Source organism: Centruroides vittatus, unplaced genomic scaffold, assembly GCF_030686945.1.
Source record: "Centruroides vittatus isolate TY-2023 unplaced genomic scaffold, ASM3068694v2 scaffold_3315, whole genome shotgun sequence".
Lineage (NCBI taxonomy): Eukaryota > Metazoa > Arthropoda > Arachnida > Scorpiones > Buthidae > Centruroides > Centruroides vittatus.
The window spans coordinates 916,376-936,518 of NW_027122703.1; the positions used below are offsets into that span (position 1 = coordinate 916,376).

General features: G+C 27.6%; 1 protein-coding gene across 10 annotated transcripts in view; it reads right to left on the minus strand.

Moving 5' to 3' along the window:
• Positions 1 to 12,502, minus strand: part of LOC136988554 (sodium-dependent phosphate transporter 1-B-like) — a 31,816-nt gene extending 19,314 nt beyond the window's left edge. The window contains exons 1-4 of one of the 10 annotated variants that reach the window (XM_067286434.1): positions 12,361 to 12,502; positions 10,994 to 11,093; positions 10,506 to 10,631; positions 5,168 to 5,372 (exon numbers count right to left, since the gene is read on the minus strand). In XM_067286434.1, the coding sequence (XP_067142535.1) occupies positions 5,168 to 5,363 (196 nt within the window). In that variant the 5' untranslated portion in view covers positions 5,364 to 5,372; positions 10,506 to 10,631; positions 10,994 to 11,093; positions 12,361 to 12,502. Of the gene's footprint in view, positions 1 to 5,167; positions 5,373 to 10,505; positions 10,776 to 10,993; positions 11,094 to 12,043; positions 12,065 to 12,205; positions 12,340 to 12,360 lie in introns of those variants that run through there. The other 9 variants (XM_067286439.1, XM_067286437.1, XM_067286440.1 and 6 more) reach the window with 9 other exon arrangements.
• Between the last annotated feature and the right edge of the window lie 7,641 nt (positions 12,503 to 20,143).

The window sequence follows — 20,143 nt, forward strand, 5'->3', positions numbered from 1 at the left end:
AGTAGGAATCACTTTGAATTAAATTTAGTAATAAAAAATCTTTTTATGTATGCAAAAATGAATTTTTTATTTTAAAATCTGGTAAAGTTTAAAGATTAATAGTTTTATTCGATTAGGGCAATGTGACATACGGGCGATCTGCTGTCGGGAAATGCCTCCCGGGAGATCTTTCATAGGAAATTGGCCCCTATTCAGGTGTACTAATGTGAATAAAACCTGAAAAACTATAAACTGTAATAAATTATTAGTTGTTAATTGTAAATAACTACCCGATTAAAATTTGCAGGAAAAAAAAATTATTCAAAAATTCGATTCCCTGCTGTTACTTGAGCTATTTTTACGTTGCAGCATTTGCTCTAACTTGGAGTAAAGCCAATATAACTTCTTAAATAACAATAGAAAATAGCAGATATGCAGAAATTTCAAATAAATGGAAATATAAAAATTTAAAACAATTATTTTTACATCTATTAAAACAAACTGAAAATTCTACATTTTAAAATTTAAAATTAAGTAGAGAATCGGGAATTGTTGCAAACTGATATAGAAATCGAAATGAAAATTTAGAAACAAGTTTTTTTATTGCAAAATTTATCAAAATGTTTACGAATCGTTCTTATTTATAAAATGAAATAAATTGGCTATTTTTCACGAAATTGTCTTATAATAAATGAAGAAAACTAAAAAGTTTGTAACTAGAATAATGAATTTGTCTTCATTTTCTTCAAAAATTAATGATTTTTGTCTGATTTTGTCTGTAAAAGATTAAAATAATAAATAAAATTCAGTCCAAAAATGTGAAAATTTCTACAGAAAATTAAAAATTGGAAAATTAACAAATAAAATACTATCTATTCATATTTCTCACAGTTTTTCTTCTAAATGAAAAAACTAGTACTGAAAAGACGGAATATAAAATTACATTTTCTCTCTTACAAACATAGGCTTTATTTTCCAAGCTTTTATGAATGTTTTTTGTATCCTAAACAAAAAAAAAAGGGTGTAATTGATATTATTTTAATATATTCATCACAACAAAAATACCATAAAAATTATCCAGTAAAAATTCTTTTGACTGGTTTTTATGTTATTGTGTGTGTAGTTTGATATTTTAATTTCACGATTTCGTTCGTCTTCGACTAATAAGAAGCTACTTATCTTAAAAATAAAATGAGAATGGAAACAATTATTTTAATAGAAATTATAAAAAAATTTCCATTTATTTCTGTAGAACACATCATCATATCGTTAACATTTTTAAGATTATAATATGTATTGTATTCTTGCAATAAGGAAGGTTCCTGATAATATTTCTATTTTTTTCATTAAATGTTTGTTTTTATTAATGATTCATATATATTTTCAATTGATTTATTTTCCATTTTATAAATAAGAATGTTCTCTTAATATTTTGAGAACATTTTAAAACTGTATAATGTTATTTTTAATATCAACTAACATTTAAATATTTTTGGAATCTGAAAAAGACTAATTTTATATTGACAAATATATATCAAAGTGACAATCTTCCTTTTATTTTCTTCAATTTGAGTCCTAATATACATTTTCCTCTTTCAAATTATTAATTTAGAAATCTTTAACAAGGACGATTATTTCAAAAGCCCTATATTAGACAGAAGATGCCCGACGTTTCTCTGTTTCGGATCCATTTCTTTTGAATTGAATAAATTCTTTCTAAAGTTCAAACATGTTTATCATAAATTAAAATCTTAATATAGTAGAGTCCCGTACAACGCGAGGGATTTGTTACGCATTATAGGAAATTGCATTATCGAAACCTGCAATATTACATGATTTACGAAAGTTTAAACCTTCGCCTATAAGTTAAAAAAAAAAAAAAAAAAAACGCATACCTCCGATCGACAAAATTCGAGGGTTGTTGCTTGCTTTATTTGCGTGTTGTACGAAACTCTACCGTATAGATAATAAAAATAATTCAAAAACATTATTAAAATTTGTCCATAATAGATGACTATATAAAACATCCTTGCAACTTAGAAACAAAAGAATTTATTAAAAAAAAGTTGTTTTCTAATTAAAAAATTAGACGAGTTAACCTATCTTCTACAATTTTATATATTTTGTTTAAAGAACGTTGTTTCTGTTTATATAAAAGACGAGTCTCACATTTTTAATTAAAAATTATGATTCTGTTTCGATTTAAATCGTTGGAATTATAGTAAATAAAATCAAATTATTCATTCTTTAAAGTACACGTTAAGTATATGTAAATAAACGTTCTTTATAAAAAAACAAACGTTAAAAATCGGCATAAACTGTAATCTGCAAAAGAAAAAAAATAAAAAACATTAGTAGTATACCACAGACCAATTTTCACACCTTGAAAGCCTTAGAAATTTTTATTCCAAATACTTGTACAAATGCAATTTTGACTGGTGTTTTATTATTATTATTAACTTTATTCTCTGCACTGATGTCATGTAACCGACATTCTAACCGACCTTATTGTACCCGAAGAAGGCCATTCAAAATGGCTGAAATCGTTTGTTTCTAGCAATTTAATCACCAAGTACAAAGTGTGAAAGGTTTTTTTGTGTTACTGACATTAACTTTATACTAAGAGATTTAAAATATCAACTAAAATACATTTCTACAAAAGTTAAAAGAATTAGAAAAACTTTGTTTTAAAGTGACTTATGTAAAGTTTGTCTTAGTACACTATTAATAGTTTTTCTTCTTTTGCAAATTCTTTATTAATTTTTTCCTCGAAAGAAAAAATGCCAAGTAAGAAAATGGGAACAAGATGTAATGGCTACATAATTTAAACTTATATTTTTGATATTTTGCCAAGTGGAATGAAAATACTAAAAAAAACTGAAGTCGGCTATTATGTCATACAAAATTCTTACAATTTTCAATAATTTATAATTATTATTTTATAATGAAGCAATAAAAAATTAATTGAATAAACAAACCGAACTAAATGTAACTAGAGAGAATATTGAATTAAATATTTCATTTTTCTTATTTAAATGATATACAACTGTAATTTTATTTTTTCAATATAGATAATAAAATACATATATAAAATGCAGGAAACAAGTACTGTACATTTTATTGCATCATTACATTCTTAGCAGGAAACAAAGATAATGTTTAACTGAATCGTTGTGTATGTACTGTACAGGATAAAATCATAGTAGTTATATTTAGTTAAAAAATAATAAAAAATTAAGTTGATTGCGCATTAATACTAAAAAAATCCAGTAAAATAATTGAAATTTCTGCATATCTTGTGCTTCTAATTTAAATCATTCATCAATCATCAAGATAATTTTAAATAGGTTAATTTTTTCTTGAAACTTAGCAAACTGTTTGTTTAATTAACTTTAAATTTCTATTAATATTAATACAGGATGGTGACATAATAGCCTACTTTTAGATCAAATTCATTAGTTTGATCGTTCTTAAACTTTCTTTTTAGAATATTAGAAGAAAATTTAAATAAAATCAGCACTAACACGACAAAGCAAAAATACTTTTCATAGAAAAAATGCAAGTACAGTAGAGCATCGATTATCCGAATACCAATCGACTGAAACGTCAGTTAACCGAAAGCGTTACACTCAGCAAATTCAAATTTCTGCTAGTGCCGTGGCTTTGCAGCGCTCTTCCCCTCCCTGCCAACCTAAACTGTAGGCCTAGTTTAATGATTACATTATGTAAGATATGTATTTGCAAGACGTGCGATACAAATTATATAGTACAGTTTTGTGTTTAAGATATTTTCGTAAACGATCGATTATCCGAACGACCCCAGTCCCGAATTGTTTCGGATAATCAATGCTCTACTGTAATATGATATACATTAACTACCATATATCTTTAATCAACTTAGTATTTGTATATGGCACAAGATTCTAAAAATACTTAAAAAGAATTAAAAAAATGCTATTTTCTTTCAATTATGTATAATAATAACTTTCTTAACTTATATCAATTAAAGAACACAGAATTTCATAGCATATATACAAGACTGGCTATATTAAATAACATGGTTTTTCTAACTTGAAGCAATTATAAGATTATTTATTAAATAATCATTTTTATTTAGTATTAGAAAAAGCAAAGATTAATATTTTTAACATAAAATTTATTGAAGTTAACAAAGTTTTCATTTTAGAATAAAAATTTCTAAAATGCAATTACAAAATAAGTAAATGCATATAAGTATCGACAAAGAATTTTATCAAATTATAATAATATTTAATATAAACATATTAAAATTTTATGGTGAAAAACAAATTAAACAATACAATTACACAGTTACGAAAGTAAATTTTCACAGATGTATAATTAAAATAAAGAAATTCATTATAAATTCTTTATTTTATTCGCTATCATCATATAAAACGATTACGTACTGTGAACACCTCCCTTACATTTTATAATAATTAAAATAAAATGCCTTTCACTGGCAAAGTGATCCAGTTTTGTTTACGTGTATATTTTTATTAATGAATCGATTTAAAAATATAATTTCTTTATAATTTTTTTAAAAAGTTTTAAGTTTAAAAAAATGTATAACTTTAAATGATTATGCTCATTAGGAATACAATATGAGATCAATTTTAAGTGAGAAAGAATTATTCGAAAGAATTGTTTGAGCTTGTGTTCTGCCCGAGGACGATGCCTTATAATACGTCGAAAGCGATTGCAAATATAGCAATATTTATACGTAACTAACGCCTTTGTGATAATTTCTTCCTTTCTCGCTTAAACAAAAGATCGGCATGACATCCAACCCTCAAATTCGAGATCAATTTTATGGAATAAACTCGAATAATTGTTTTTCTCTCTCTAATTTCAATTCTAGTACTTTCAGAAAAGTAACCAGATATTTTCATGGATTCTTAGGACTATATTTATTAATAATAATAAAAGAATGTACGATGCATAATCAACTTCCTTGAAGGTGTTGTTGAATTTTAGTTACTTCACATTTAACTCTAGTTTAATGAGTAAACTCTAGAAGGAATTTCATATGTAAAAACATTTTAATGTAACTAAAATTTTTAAATTTACTTTATTGCAAAAATTCCAATTATGGTATTAATAATTGAATTATTTTTTTTAACAAATTACTAAACTAATAGATTTATTTTTAATAATAAATTACACTTACCTATAAGTACAGCTCCCAAAACTTCAAATATTGTTGCCAAAATGCACGCTTGCCGCAGTGTAAGTACTTTAGCACCGACGGAGGTCCCAAAAGAGTTAGCAACATCATTGGCTCCGACTCCAAAAGCCAATATAAAAGCTACAAGGAATCCAACGACCACAATCCATACAACTTCGACCGAGTACGGTTCCAACATTTCTGAAATCTGAAATAATTAGTTTTACTCGAAGAAAGGGAATATTTATCGATTAAACAAACAATAGGAAAAAACAGTGGGAAAATGTCACGCTAAATAAGCGTAAAAAATTTCCAAATAACAATAAGTCACCTTTACATATTTAATTTTCTGTAATAATATCATAAACGTGTTATTTAACGTTTCTTAATACATCAATATTAATTACTTTACATGAATTATCTTTCGAGTTAAACCGTAGTTAAGAATCTGATTCATACCGTATACACTTGTTACTTGTTGAAAGAATATTGATAGTATAATAAGAAAAAAAAACCTCGTAATTCTACCGAATTTTGATTTTATTTAACCACAATTCTTTTAGAAAATTGTGCTTTAAATAAATTAATCTCTTTTGTTATTTACAACATGTGTTTTTCAGCTTTGCTAATTTAATTACTTAAGTACTTAAAAGCTTTCTAATGTCAAACATTCTATAAACATCTTTTAATTTCTTTATTTTTGAAATAATTTATTCCACCAAGACAAGCCAGCAAGGCTTGAAATATTTAAAACCAAGTTCCATTAAAGCATATTTTTCTTATAATAATTCTAAGTTTTGAATGGAGTTTTAAAATTTTTCAGGTTTTTAAATCTGTTGTATAGAAAATTTAATATAAATTATATAATATTTAAATTAAAAACATTCTGATTAAAAGAATAAGGACGACTTGTTAAATTAAATTCGGCTTTATTTCCGATATAAAAATATAAAATCAAAGTTAAGTCGTTGATTTAGAGATTTCAAAATTTAAAAAATTTATAATCCTAAGACAAGACAAATTTCCAACTCAATTATAAATGACAAAAATTTTCAATGTTTATTAATTCTAGTAAAAATCACATCTATGACAGTAAGCTTTTAACCGTTTAACTACCATCAAATATAATTTTTTTCATATTTTTATTATAAAGCAGGCAGAAAAGTTAAATTAATAATTCCTTGTTAATAGACTCGATACAAAGGCTATTTTTCTACTAAAAGAATAATCACGCATAAACAGGAATCTTTCGCCGAATTCAAATAAAAGAAATTTCGGTTTTAAATGCTTTATACAAAACTGAATTTAAATTTGATACAATTTTAAATTTTCCATTTTTTATCATTGAACTATTAAATAAAAATCAAACAAAAATAAATTTCTGATTCTTTAATACTTTGAATTCTTACGATTTATTTAAACGATTCGTATTTAAATTATTCAAATATATAATTTCTGAACAATTAATTGTAACTTTTAAAGAATTTAGTTACTAAACGAAATTATTCTTGTTTATATGAATGTTCATCCTAGTCTTTTTCCTCTATCTTAGGGTCCAATTTTCTAAAACTTTTGTCTTTGCTCATTTCTATTGTGTAATAAATATGCAATCACGTAACTATTAATTAATATTTATTAATCATCAGTTTGAGTGCAAACTTTTATAATTTCCAGTTTCATAACAAAAGAATTACGATAAATATTTCTAGTTTGTAATTTAGATTTTTGTTTTCGTTCTTCTGAAACAAATGAGATTAGATTAGATGATGCATTCAAAGTCATAAATACGTACTTTTTAACGATAAACATTAATAACAATTAATCTAATTTTTCTCATTGAGAGTAAAAATTATCATAATTTTGGTTCGTAGAAAGATATAATAATAGTTGAAAATCATTAATTTCCAAATTTTGTGAGTTTATACTTTCATATTTAATGGAATATATATCTGAAAATGTTTCTGAATGCATAACAAATGAATTATACATCATTTCCAAATTCAGAAACGTATCTGAGGCCTTTTAAGGTTATCATTATAAATTAGAAAATTAGACGATTTAATATACGTCGACAGATATACAGCTTAATGCGAGTCCACTTAAAATATTAAAATACCAACAATTCTACGTAGAAACGGCTTAATTTTTTCATATTTTTATTATAAAGCAGGCAGAAAAGTTAAATTAATAATTCATATTAATTCCTACAAAATTATAAATTAATATTACAAATTCTGGTAGAAATTATTTACATTAGTAACTCAAGCATTGAAATAACATTAAGGTGATAAATAGTTGTTATCGAAAACTTTTCCGAGATGAATATTTAATTATCACTCAAGTAATCAAAATTTGAAATTCAAGATTTGGCTCTTTTCTGTTACGTTCTATCCTGAAGAAGCTTAAATTGACTTAACCGAAAGTACTTGAATGGTAATTAAATGTTTATTTGTTTGAAAAGTTTTTAATCGTATCCATTTATCATGCTAATGTTATTTCTAATCTGTATGGTGTAAGCCATATACTATCAAGTTTAATCAAGCATATGAAGTGTATAATTAAAATTAATTTAATAAAGTTGACAAAAAGAAAAATAAAAGTATCAGAGAACATGTGTTTCAGTTTATTTATCTAAGTTGAAACAGATTCAAATCGCTTAGCATGTTAGAATAACATTGATAAGAATCATTCAGAAACGCTACTCTGCTGCAATATAAAACATTAATCTAGAGATAAGAGGAATATTAAATAATTCTCTACAAAAAACCCAAAATAAATTAAAGAAATAATTATAACACAGATAAGAAAATTAAACTTCTTAAGCGACGTCTGAAAATTACTAGTTTGTTTTATATTATACAATTTTGGAATTGCCAAAAATCAAGTGAAATCATTAAGTTATATACACAGAGATTTTAATTTCTGTTATATTCCTACACCATACTTGCCAACCTTAGATTATAAATGAGGTTGACTTGATAGCTAGGCTGATTTTGGAATGCAACAACTGAGAAATAAAACAATTTGTAGAATAATTGCTGACAAAATTTGAAACATTTTTAAGAATTTATTCAATCTTCATTCTCTATTACAACAATAGATTCATAATATTGGCTTTTCCTACTACACAGATTATTAGTAAAAGAGCACTAGTAAAGTAGAAAACAGAGTAATAGTACACTATACTATACCTAAGTATTATATAAAAAAGTTAAAACACAGCTATTATAACAAACAGGGCTTTAAACAACCAACCAAAACCTCAAATTTAAAACCAAAAGCACTAAATTGGTAACACCGGGTATGGTATTTTTTCATCTACTTTCCATCCCGTGGGCACTTTTTATCAAGTCTATTGTGGGTTCAGTCAGTCCCGTAATGAGGCAGCCAGGTGGTAAGGGATGGACAACCCCAAAAAATTTCTGGGGTCTTTTACCCATCTGGATTTGTTTCCAGCTTTATAGGCTGACACAGCTTAACCTCTTGACCATCCATCCATCATCAACATTAGCTACACTATCATAATGTAGTGTTGCCAGACTTTCAGATCGGCTTTTTCATACCAAAGAGCAGAATATTTACTCTACATCTACCACATTTTGAAATAAAATTTTGCTACAATAATTTTTTAGAAAGAAATTTTCCTAATTTAATCAGAAAACTAAAGCTTCCATTGAAATTCTTAAATCTATGTAAAGACAATGCATTAAAGTGTTATATTATCTTAAAATGGCAGGGAATTTCTAACTCAGGCTGACAACTATGCTGATAATTGCATATTGTCATATTTTATTTAACTAGAAAAAGAATTAACAATTAAAAAGTTTCCTCAAAATAATTATCTTTTTTTTTTTAATAAAAACTCATGTTTTTATATTATATTTTTCAAGAGAATTTTCTTTAGATTTTATTTAAAGATGCAAACTTTATAAAATAACATTAATAAAATACTTTTAAGTCATTCTATCATTTTATATACATAATAATTACAATTTTTTATTAATTGAATCAAATAAAATCTTACAAGAAATTAATAAATATTAATTCAAGGCAAAATGAAGTAATTATACTGATAGTTTCTTTTAATAAATTTCACAAAATAAACAATCTCTAAGTTGATAGAGATTGTTCTCTATCTTCTTACTCTATACACAATAGATAAGTTGAGTGAAAGCAATTTTCACTCTATCTACTTATTAATCGTACTCAAATATTAGTTAAGATTATCCTTATTTTTAATATAGATATATAATTGTAATTATTAAATATTGTTTAAATCAAGTTTAAATAAATGATTCATCCGTAGTATATTTTTGTATGATTAATTCGTTATCACTACTAGGTGATTCATCTGTAATTCAGACAAATATAAACTTGTTTTATTGAAGTTTTGTTTATGAAATTAATTATAATTAGTTTTATCAATTATTTTGATATTCATACAACTACAACATGAAATTGTTCAAAACCTTATCTCCATTAATCATTGTTCATGAGAGATTCCCATATTAAACTGTTACAAGGTAAATAATGATTATTGAGTTTCAAAACTTTCCTCTAAAAGATAGATAAGATTTTATATATATATATAAACTAAAGCTAAAATAGTTATAAGATAAATTAAATATTAGACATAAATATTATTTCTTTCTAAATGTTTACAAGATTTTAGTTTTACAAATAATTTTATTAAATATATATTTTTTATTATAATTAAAAATATATAAGCATATTAAAACTGTGAAATATGTATATTCTAATAAAAAATTATATTAAATATCTAATGTAAAGAATTAAGTTTTATTTTTCGCACAATAATTCACGTCTATTTTTCAAAATAAAATAGTTTTTAATAATATAATATAAAAACAATTAAACTTCACCATTATTTTAAAATAAATCTCAATGAAATGATATTGACCTTTATAATAATAATCAATTTGGATTCAGTTAAGTTTATTTTATTTTATTTTTTTTTAATCACAGCTAGTAAGATATCATTTATCACTTTACAGCTCTTTCAGTAAGAACATAGATCAAAACATTATTGAAGAGTTATATTTTATCACATCCCATATTAAAAAATATGGGATGTGATAAAAAGGATTTAAAAATTTTGCTTTGCCAAGTGACTCACTAAAATACATTCGAACAATTGACAGAATTGGCAGCATATAAGCTTACACGAAACTGTTCCAGTGACCTTATAGCATATATTGTTTAAAGAAACAATATGAATAAAGAAAACGGGCTCATTAAAATAGATAAAATATGGTTTAAAAATTATTCAAAATAAAAATTAAATTTATTGTATCGATATAACGTAACGTAAAAACCGTACCTGTTTGATTTAAATAATATTCCGATCGATCGAAGAAATTAGCAATCCGACGTATATAACAGCAAGATCTGAAGTACCTGTTTCTTCCAACTCTGTCCTATATCACAATAAGGTTCATCACTAAGCCTGTTTCCAAACAGAAACAAAGTCCACTTTCATTCAGAACTTGAAGAATTATTAATAAACATGATAAAATTTATTTCTGATCACCCACACTAACTAATCCTTGATGTATATCACACAGTTAAACCTTGGAATTTTAGTTATAGCCTAATGAATATAAAGTAACAAATTAACAAAAAAATCTTATCATCAAGTTTAACTTTTTTTTTTCTTAAATCACTACTTTGCTTTTAAAATAAACAAACCATTTTAATAAAGTTTTTGCGTATGCAGAATAATAAAATATGTTTAAATTTAATTTATTTTTAACATTAAATATGTCTCAAATATAGTAATACAAATTACATTAAATAATTTATTATTACCTGTAGTTCAGTATCAGGATTTATTTTCAATAATAAAATATTTTAGTGATGTATAGCAAAATTTTGTCATCCTGTTATAAATTCATATAAATCACCTATACTGTAAACAGAATATTTAAATTTATAATTCTTATTTATACATATATATAAATAATATTAAAAAAAAACAATAATTTCCTAATTATTCAGCTTATTCATTTTTTAAAGCTAAAAGCAAATAAAATATATATTATTTACAAATCGCATTCCTAACACCTTAATGTATATAAAAAATTGTTTGAAAAACTGTATAATTTAAAAAAAAAATTGTACAGTTCATCTCAGAAATAGTACATAATCGCATAATCACTCGCTGAAATAACATATTTACTTTAAAGATAGTCTTGTAAAAGCAATTTAGTAATTACCATTTAATCAATAAATAAAAATTTCCGTAATGGAGATTGGTAATCAAACCATTAAATATTTTAATAACGTATACGCTACATATGCACATTTTATTAAAATATGTTATTAATATCTGCAATTATTAACAAATTTATTTATGAATTTGCAGATAATATTTTGATTAAAACTGACGAAGCTTAAAAATTTATCGACATAACCGAATAAACATGTTTTTTTTTTCTTTTAAAAGGTCATGTAATAAATATATAATTTAAAATATCTAAATTTAATCTTGTATTTTCAAATTTTGCTACATATTAATAAAATACATACATACATTTATATATATATATATATATTTTAACTATTATAATAATTTAAAAATAGAATTTATAATAAAATTAATTCTTTGATAATGTTAATATAATTATAGAATTCAAGATTATTGAATTTTTTTAACATGAAATTAAGCCAAATAAATGACTTTTGAAGATCAATATGTCACCTACGCATTAAATTACGTCTTTATTTTATAATTTTGACCAATCTGATAGAATATGACACTAAATAAAGTTAAATATAATTAAAAATCTGATAATATTAAACATTTTTTCCCTAGTATTACAGTAACTGTAACGGTATTAATTACAGCATAAGGCTTACAGTGCATTCATTCAAACCGGTCAACGCCGGTACGAATCGGCATATTTGTTGAATAAGTAAAGCAACTAAATATTATACAATATATCTATGTGTATTAAATTACGGAATCTTACGCGATAAAAATCTCGATATATATACGATAAATACTATATAATGATAAACTTACTGGAAATGAATTAGACCACGTGTTTCACATGTGCTCAGATTCCCTCTGAATCAGTCCCTCATAAAACCAGATATTAAAATCGATATAATAAAAGAAAAAAAATCCGATGGAATTTTTTTAAAAAATGTATTAATTAATGCGAAATTCTCACCGATTTAAATAAGAAAAGACGCCTTTCTATTTACGGCTTTCGTGGTAAATTACTTAAAGATGAGTAGCCGATTTAAAAAGAAACTTAAATGCCTTACCAAATTCAATATTTGATTTCGTTTCCGTTCGTGTCGTATCGAATTTTTATGGGATTAAATAGAGGAATATTCTAGATTTCATCGATTTTTATATTATTTTAATAAACATCTACTGTTAAAAATTAAAATAATTTTTTTACGCGTATCGTGTTACGTCGTATTGTTTAGAATGATTACAGTGTGATGTAATTCTAGTGTATTATTTTATTACGAAAATTCAGTGAATGATGACGTAACACACCGACTACTTTTTCATTCATTATAATTCCCCCCCCCCGTTCGTTCTAAATTTTTTCGATTTTCATTAATGATGAAGTAATTTTTCTCACATAAATCAATTCTTTCATAAGTTAATGAAAGAAAAAAAAACTTACGCAATATTGCTTCATTGATTTATTAATTTTATTTAATTCAAAAATTTTCAATATGGCGACCGTTTACGTAATGCACGGACTCCTCATACTGTATTTACTTATATTTCAAAAATTTTATTCGGAATTAATGTTAAATTTAATGTTTTTAAATTAAATTAAATTTCTGATTAACAGATTAATTAAACTTGCTGTATGAATTTATTATTTAAAATTTAATTTTAAAAATTAGTTGAGATGGCGTTATGAAATAGCGTTGGTGTTCCATTATAAAGGCCCGGTATTCGGGAGCGGCCTCATCTAGAAATAAATGAAATCATAGACATTTTACATCACAAAATTTATTTTTGTATTATTAAATAATTAAATAATTATTAAAAATATATAAATTTAAAATTTATATATACTTTTTTCTTATTAAGAAGACAAACTATGAATTAACTTTAACGTGACGCGTATCAGTGGTGAAATATTGAGAGAATTGAATTAAATTCCTCTTGTTCCTCTTTTCTAAAACTGAAGATATTAGAAAATAAAAGCAAAAGGAATTAGTCGAATAAATGAACACCATTTAAATTACTCGAGTAATTTAAGTGACAACTGACGAGGGGCAGATGTCCGAAATGCGTATTGTCAGAAAAAAATTGAAGTGCGATCGTTAGATAAATAAAGTTTTTCAGGTCTTGATGCTTTTTGAAGTGCAGAACAAGTATTTAGTTTCCACGACATAAAAATAAAATTTGATTTCAAAAGAATTACACAATACCGAAGGCTAAAAATGCCGAATAGAAAATGTATACACCTTATACTTCAAAGAGATAATTAAGTATATTTTAAAAATATATTTCAAAATTAATATAATGCCTTAACTTAGATTGCTTTTCTCTTGCTTTTAGATTAAGTAGTGATGCCCGAAACTATTTATAAAATTAAAAAATAAGGCAAAAGGTCAAAATATCAACTTAAAAAATATGATTTTTGTAATTAAAATGTCATAAAATTAGCATTTTTTATTTTTATTTTCGAAGATAAAACTGCGCTGATATTAAGTAAAGTACTTCGAACGATATACATAGGAAATGTCCTTGAAATTTTTAAATGTTGTAATACCCGTGCAAGGTCTGAACTTCGGTAATTATAGAAATTAATAGTAGTAGAACAACATCTTGCATCATTTTTCTCAAATATTACGTCCTAAAATATAATTCATAGTATTTTATTTTTAAATAATTGGCATTATATATAGAACAAAGTTTTATTTATATCTCTATGGAAGTACCGTATAGGTGACGGCCGGATGGCCGAGCGGTCAAGATGGCAGCCTACCGCTCTGGGGGACCCGGGATCGAATCCGAACGGGTCGAATAATCCCCAGGAATTTTTCGGGGGGTGATCCGTTCGGATATGTCGGGCCCCGTCCCTCACCACCCGGCCGTCCCATTGTGGGCCTGGCCGAACCCATAATGGGCCTACTAAAAGAGGCCCTCTTAGTGCCCACAGGGCGGAAAGAGTTAAAATAAAAAAAAGAAGTACCGTATAGGTTTGAAGTACGAATGCACTTCCTCGATATTATTTTTTTCTTTATATTTCCTAAGAAGAAAGCAAGTATACGTGTAAAATAGCTCGAGGAAACATTTATATCTTCTATATAATAATAACTGTTTTGGATGAGAATGTACCAGTACAGTACTTTGCTGACCTACAACTGTATTTTCTGTTTTACCAATACAATTTTCGCATATTCCAGGAGAAACCGGTATATATTAATACACATTAGTTAATTAAAAATTATTTTATTAATTCAACAATTAATTTTCTTATAACATAAAATACATTTAATGTTGTATCATTATTTGGAGCCAATTGAATGAACGTGTAAATGGCCAAGATCTTTTGCTGCAAGAATGTGTAGGCTTCCTTACAATAGTAGCAGACCGTTGAAAAATTCTGGGTTCGAATGATCCCATATTCTTCACGAATGCGAACCTTTATCCTTGTTTCTATCCGTTCAAATTGATCAGTTCTCCATCTTTTACCCATTCTAATTGATTCTGTTGAGGATTGTTCACCCATAATGATCAATCAGTTCCCAATTTTGGTGCTTTAAGCCGGCAAATTAAATTGAAATCATTACTCGAAATCGTGAGAGGTATTGCTCCTTTCCAATAGGGACCCAATAAAATGCCCGATTCAGCCAAAGCAAATCTTTCAGTTTATCAAAATTCAAAAAAAAGATAAGAGCTCTTTTGTCTATCTCCAGCATTTCGGATACGCGAATTTCTTTTTAAGTCCAGCGCGTGAAGCTGTTGGACATATCTAATTTTAAACGAGCAATTATTTATTGTGACATAATCACAATGCCAAGCTACAATTCTTTTGTTAGGTACAGTACTCTAATGATTACACGCGTGTCTGATCTTTTAAGGTCAATCAACACGGTTGAAAAATTGGGAATCAAGTTTTGACCTAAACTAATCACGTAAAGACATGAGCGACATAATTATTAATAGAAAAACAAAGAAAGAAATTGTCGTTTTCATGGCAACAATACTTTTTTTTTTTTTTATTAATAATTATATTGTTACCAGTTTTAGAGATTTTTAAGATCTAAAAATTGCTAGAATCTCTCCGAGACTCATTGGCGTAGCCAGGGTTTTGTTATGGGGGCTTAGTAGAGGCTGTAATTTTCTGGGGAGGGGCACCAGGTTAACTGCGTGGGGGCCGGGCTGTAATTTTCTGGGGAGGGTCACCAGGTTAACTGGGGGAGCGTGCCCACCCATGTCCCTTCCTGGCTACGCCCATGCCGAGACTCTCAAAGAAAACGTAGAGATTTTGCCATCCTGATGACTTTAGGATAATGCTGCTATTTTGAAGAAAACCTCACAAATCTTAATTTGTTTTATATTATTTGCAATTTTAGGCGGCATTCAAGTTAATTACTTTAACGTAGATTATTTAAACCTACATTAATTTAAATGAATGAATTTTTATCGATTTACTGCTATAAAAATACGTTTATTTACCATTCAGAGAACCTAAGGTTCTTGATAGATGGCTATCCACAGGTTAATTTCGATATTGGAGAATATAGAACTGATTCCAGGAAAATTATGCGAGTCCTCGTATACTTTAAACACAAACAAATTACAAGATTTTCCTGGGAAAGTTTGAATTACACGATTTCTACATAGATAAAGAGATATTTCGTCATTTAAAAGACAATAGTTTAAGAGAACAAGGCTGATAAATTTGAATTTGTTTCGCAAATCGAGTGGAAGATTATTATTTATTATTACAGATAGGTTTGCTAAAGTATCTGTTAACGTAAATCATCTTGTATACATCTTCAATTGTACAATGCTTCTGATGTTTGCATTATACGTTAGTGTAATAGGAACTTTAATTTTCAAACTTTAAATAAACATAATTAATTAATAAAAATTCATTGTTTTGTTTGTTAACTTTGTTATGACTACGTCTGAAACTGTCTGTATTCTCTCCGATTGTTTATATTATATTATAACGTGACAAAACACTACAGGCATGTATAATAAGAGCCAAGAGCATTCGCAGGGGGGGGGCATTTGTCTCTGGGATCGCATAAAAATTTCCCAAAATTTATAACAGTAAAAGTGAGATATGTAACCTTACGCCCTTGACTATGGAACGCTTTGTAGTTTTGTATTGATATTATACTGTATTATATAGGTTAATCTAATCGTGAAACCCCCCCCAAAAAAACTAAATAATAAAATAAATACCGTATTTACTCGGGTATAAGACGATCTCGCATATAGAACGAGGTGTGACTTTACATCTGTTTTCACGCGGGAATAGATTAAAACTTATACTGGGCTCCCGTGTGATTTTGAAATTTCGTTTGTTTGCTTTGTTAAGTTACGGCAACACAACACTCGGGCAATCTGCCTCGGGTCATGCCTTCCAGAGGTCGTTTTAAGAGTAACTGGCTCCTATTTAGGCATTACAGATGTGGAGAAAACCCAGAAAATCCAAAACGTAAAGAATCCTTCGCTCGCGCGTATAAGACGATCTATGTTTTTAAGCAGTGAAAAATTAATAAAAACCTCGTCTTATATGCGAGTAAATACGGTATTGATTGATGTAATTATTTGTCTCCAAGCTTTGCCCCCTTAGAAAATATTATGAGACACCAATGATAAGATACTGTTTACCTACATATGCACAAATTTAGATAAAGGGGATTAGCAGGAAAGGCCTTTTCACTTCAACTATATACACAGAGCCTTGTGATAGAGGCCTCTCTTCTATGCAAAAAATAAAAAAATAAACGAAACTAATTTTCACATTGAAGTGACGAAAAATCTGTTCTATTGTTTGAATTTGTATATTTTTATTCCTTTCGGAAAGGGTAGAACCCCATATTTGTGACTAGAGTTGATTGAATTGATGAGATAAGGCTATGCAACTGTGAACGATCTGTCAAGGAGGACTTTGTATGGGAAACTGATCCCTAGCTAGAGACATGAAGCGAATCCGGAAAAACCCATGTGGCCAGCTCGTTGGCGAAGCTCGAACCCGCAGCCAAATACCAGTGTTCGATGGTTTTATCTACTGGACAACTAGTGGGCTGACTAATTTGATTTCAGACCTAACGAAAGACAGATGAATCGGGCTTAGCCTCGGGCCATTATACATGGGCATCTTCAGAGGGGGACAAACGGGATACTTGCCTTCCCTGGGATGAAGTAAAAAATTCCACAAATTACAATCATAAAAGTGATTGAGAAATGGAAATGGGACACTTTGATTCAATACTGTATTCTATAATCTACTTAAGGAAAACACCCAAAAATTAAATTAAATTAAAATTTATTGATGTAATTATTTGTCTTTGAGCTTTTCACTCCGAAAAGCTCCAAGACAAATAATCATTATATCAAATAAAGAATAAATTATAATTTATTAGCTTATCTTAATCCTTTAGAAGTTAGTAAGACTGTTGCTGCTTTTTTTTAAACCCACAAAAAATGGAAAATAAGGTAAAAAATTAAAATTAAGAAGTTAATTTTATTTAAGTTCTACATAATTTTCTAGGTAAAGTTTTGATTTAGATTTCTTAATATGTACTATAACACTTGTTAAGTAATCTAAGGTCAAACTCTTAAAAATATCAAAGTAATTATAAAATAAACATCTTCAGAATAGAGTTTCGAAACTTTAAAACTTAATTTCTGGTTACTTTTATATTTCCTGTTTACTTTGAATTATCTTCATAATGATTTTTATAACGGAGCAACATGTACATCATGCTCTAATTCCCATTATATTTATCTTGTCCATTGGCAAACATCCAATCTGCTACTGTTTGGACTTTAATAAAAAAAAAAAAAAAACAACATTCTGACTAAATGCTTTCAATTTCTGCTTACATAAGCTAACAAAACATTTTCTCAGGGAAAGTTTCAAGGGTGTATTTAGACTTGTGGCTCTAATTATAACCAGGATCAGATTTATACATAAACTATGTGCACAATGGACCATTTTAGGTTATAGTGCTTAACTTTTGCCTTCCGCTTGTACTTGCAAGTACGATCTAGGTTCTCGTACCTTTAAATTCTTTATTTGGAAGAGAAAGACCTCTTTATATGTTATAATTTAGGGACAGATTTAGACTCCAGGCCCTAATTGTTTACTAGGATCAGATTTGCACACAAGTAACAGTTAAGGCTTCACAGTACGAGAAAGGTTTAGTGTTCCATACTTTAAATTTATTTGATGAAGGAGAAAGGCTTCTTGCACATTATATCTATGTCACGAGTCTAACTCTAGTCCTGACCCTAAGGGACCTTTCTCTTTCCCAAATAATAAAGTGAGGGCTTAAGTTGGAGCCTGTTCAATTTATGAGCAAATCGGAGAAAACTAGAAAACTACAATTTGAGTTCAATGTTTTTATTCACATTGAAATTGTATTTAGAATTCTTGTATAAATATTTTTATATTTATGTTTTAGAGTTTGTTGTGAAAATCTCTATCAATATTATGACATTTTTAAAGATAATGTTTTATCATTTAGCATTGACAGATTTAATAAAATAAAAAGATTCACTTCTAACTAATTGATGATTGACAAAAAATACTATTTTAACATCAAATCTACTCTAGAATTCAATAATAACAAACTTTCTTTAATTGGAATGTTAAATAATTTAAAAAATACTCTTAAGTATAATTTTTTATTGGGTTGGTTCCTTTATAAACAGAACTTTACTCATTTTTATAGCTTCCAATAGGACTTTTAATTGTATTTTAAATGCTATTAAATTATCATTTATTTTTCTATGAATATATGAATATTTTATAAAAATTTTAATATAAAAAATTAAAGCGTAACGCCTCTTGTATTGGATTTAAAGTTACTTTAATTTATTTATTCAGAAAAAATATCAAGCTGCATGTTCTAGCTTTGTTATATTAATAGCAGGCATTAATAGAACCTTTTTCATGCTTGTCATTTGGTCAGCCAAGCTCTCAATGGGGCAGCTGGACGGTAAAATACAGAATCAATGTATCTGATTCAAATCACCCTTGAAAATTTAATCCCAAAACCTGGACTGACAGCTAGATAGATGGCTGATATGGTAAAAGGTACCAGTCAACTAGTACTTTGAGGATTCAGGTTGGCTCAAGTTTTGATGGAAGAGTTAGTCAAGATATTTCAATTCCCTTTTCATCATTCAGCTGCCCTCTTTACAGGTCTAGCTAAACTCATGACAAGCAGGGAAAAAGACCCTTTGGATGCCATAGACGACAAAAGATGTAAGCTGCAGCTCTGGCGGAAAAATTCCTGAGGTCTGGAACTTCCAGAATATTTTGTGGAAAGATCCAGATAAATCAAGCCGTATCTAGCTGCCCACTGTGGACCTAGCCAGCAGTGTTGCTAGCTGTTTGAGCGCCCGTGTGCAATACCAGTTATGCCGCCCCTGTTTAACTACGACTACCTACGCCGAGCTTGCCAGCAATACCAATTTGCTGCTCCCTGGACATGCTGCCCACGTGCGGTGCACACCTTGCACACCCACTTACGGCGGGCCTGGACCTAGAAAAGCCCCCAATGATTTTGGAATAAAGACCTTCTTAGCGCCCAGGGTGTAGTTTATAAAAAAGGGGAAAAACAGGGAAAAGTTTAAAAAATTCTCACACAGAACAGAATGCCTTTAATGTCTCAACTATCCAGCTGCATTATAAAATTCATCCATCTAGATAAAAAAAAAATAAATTTTAATAATTAAAACATATGTTAAAGGAAGTAAAATTTCATTTACTTATTTTTTTT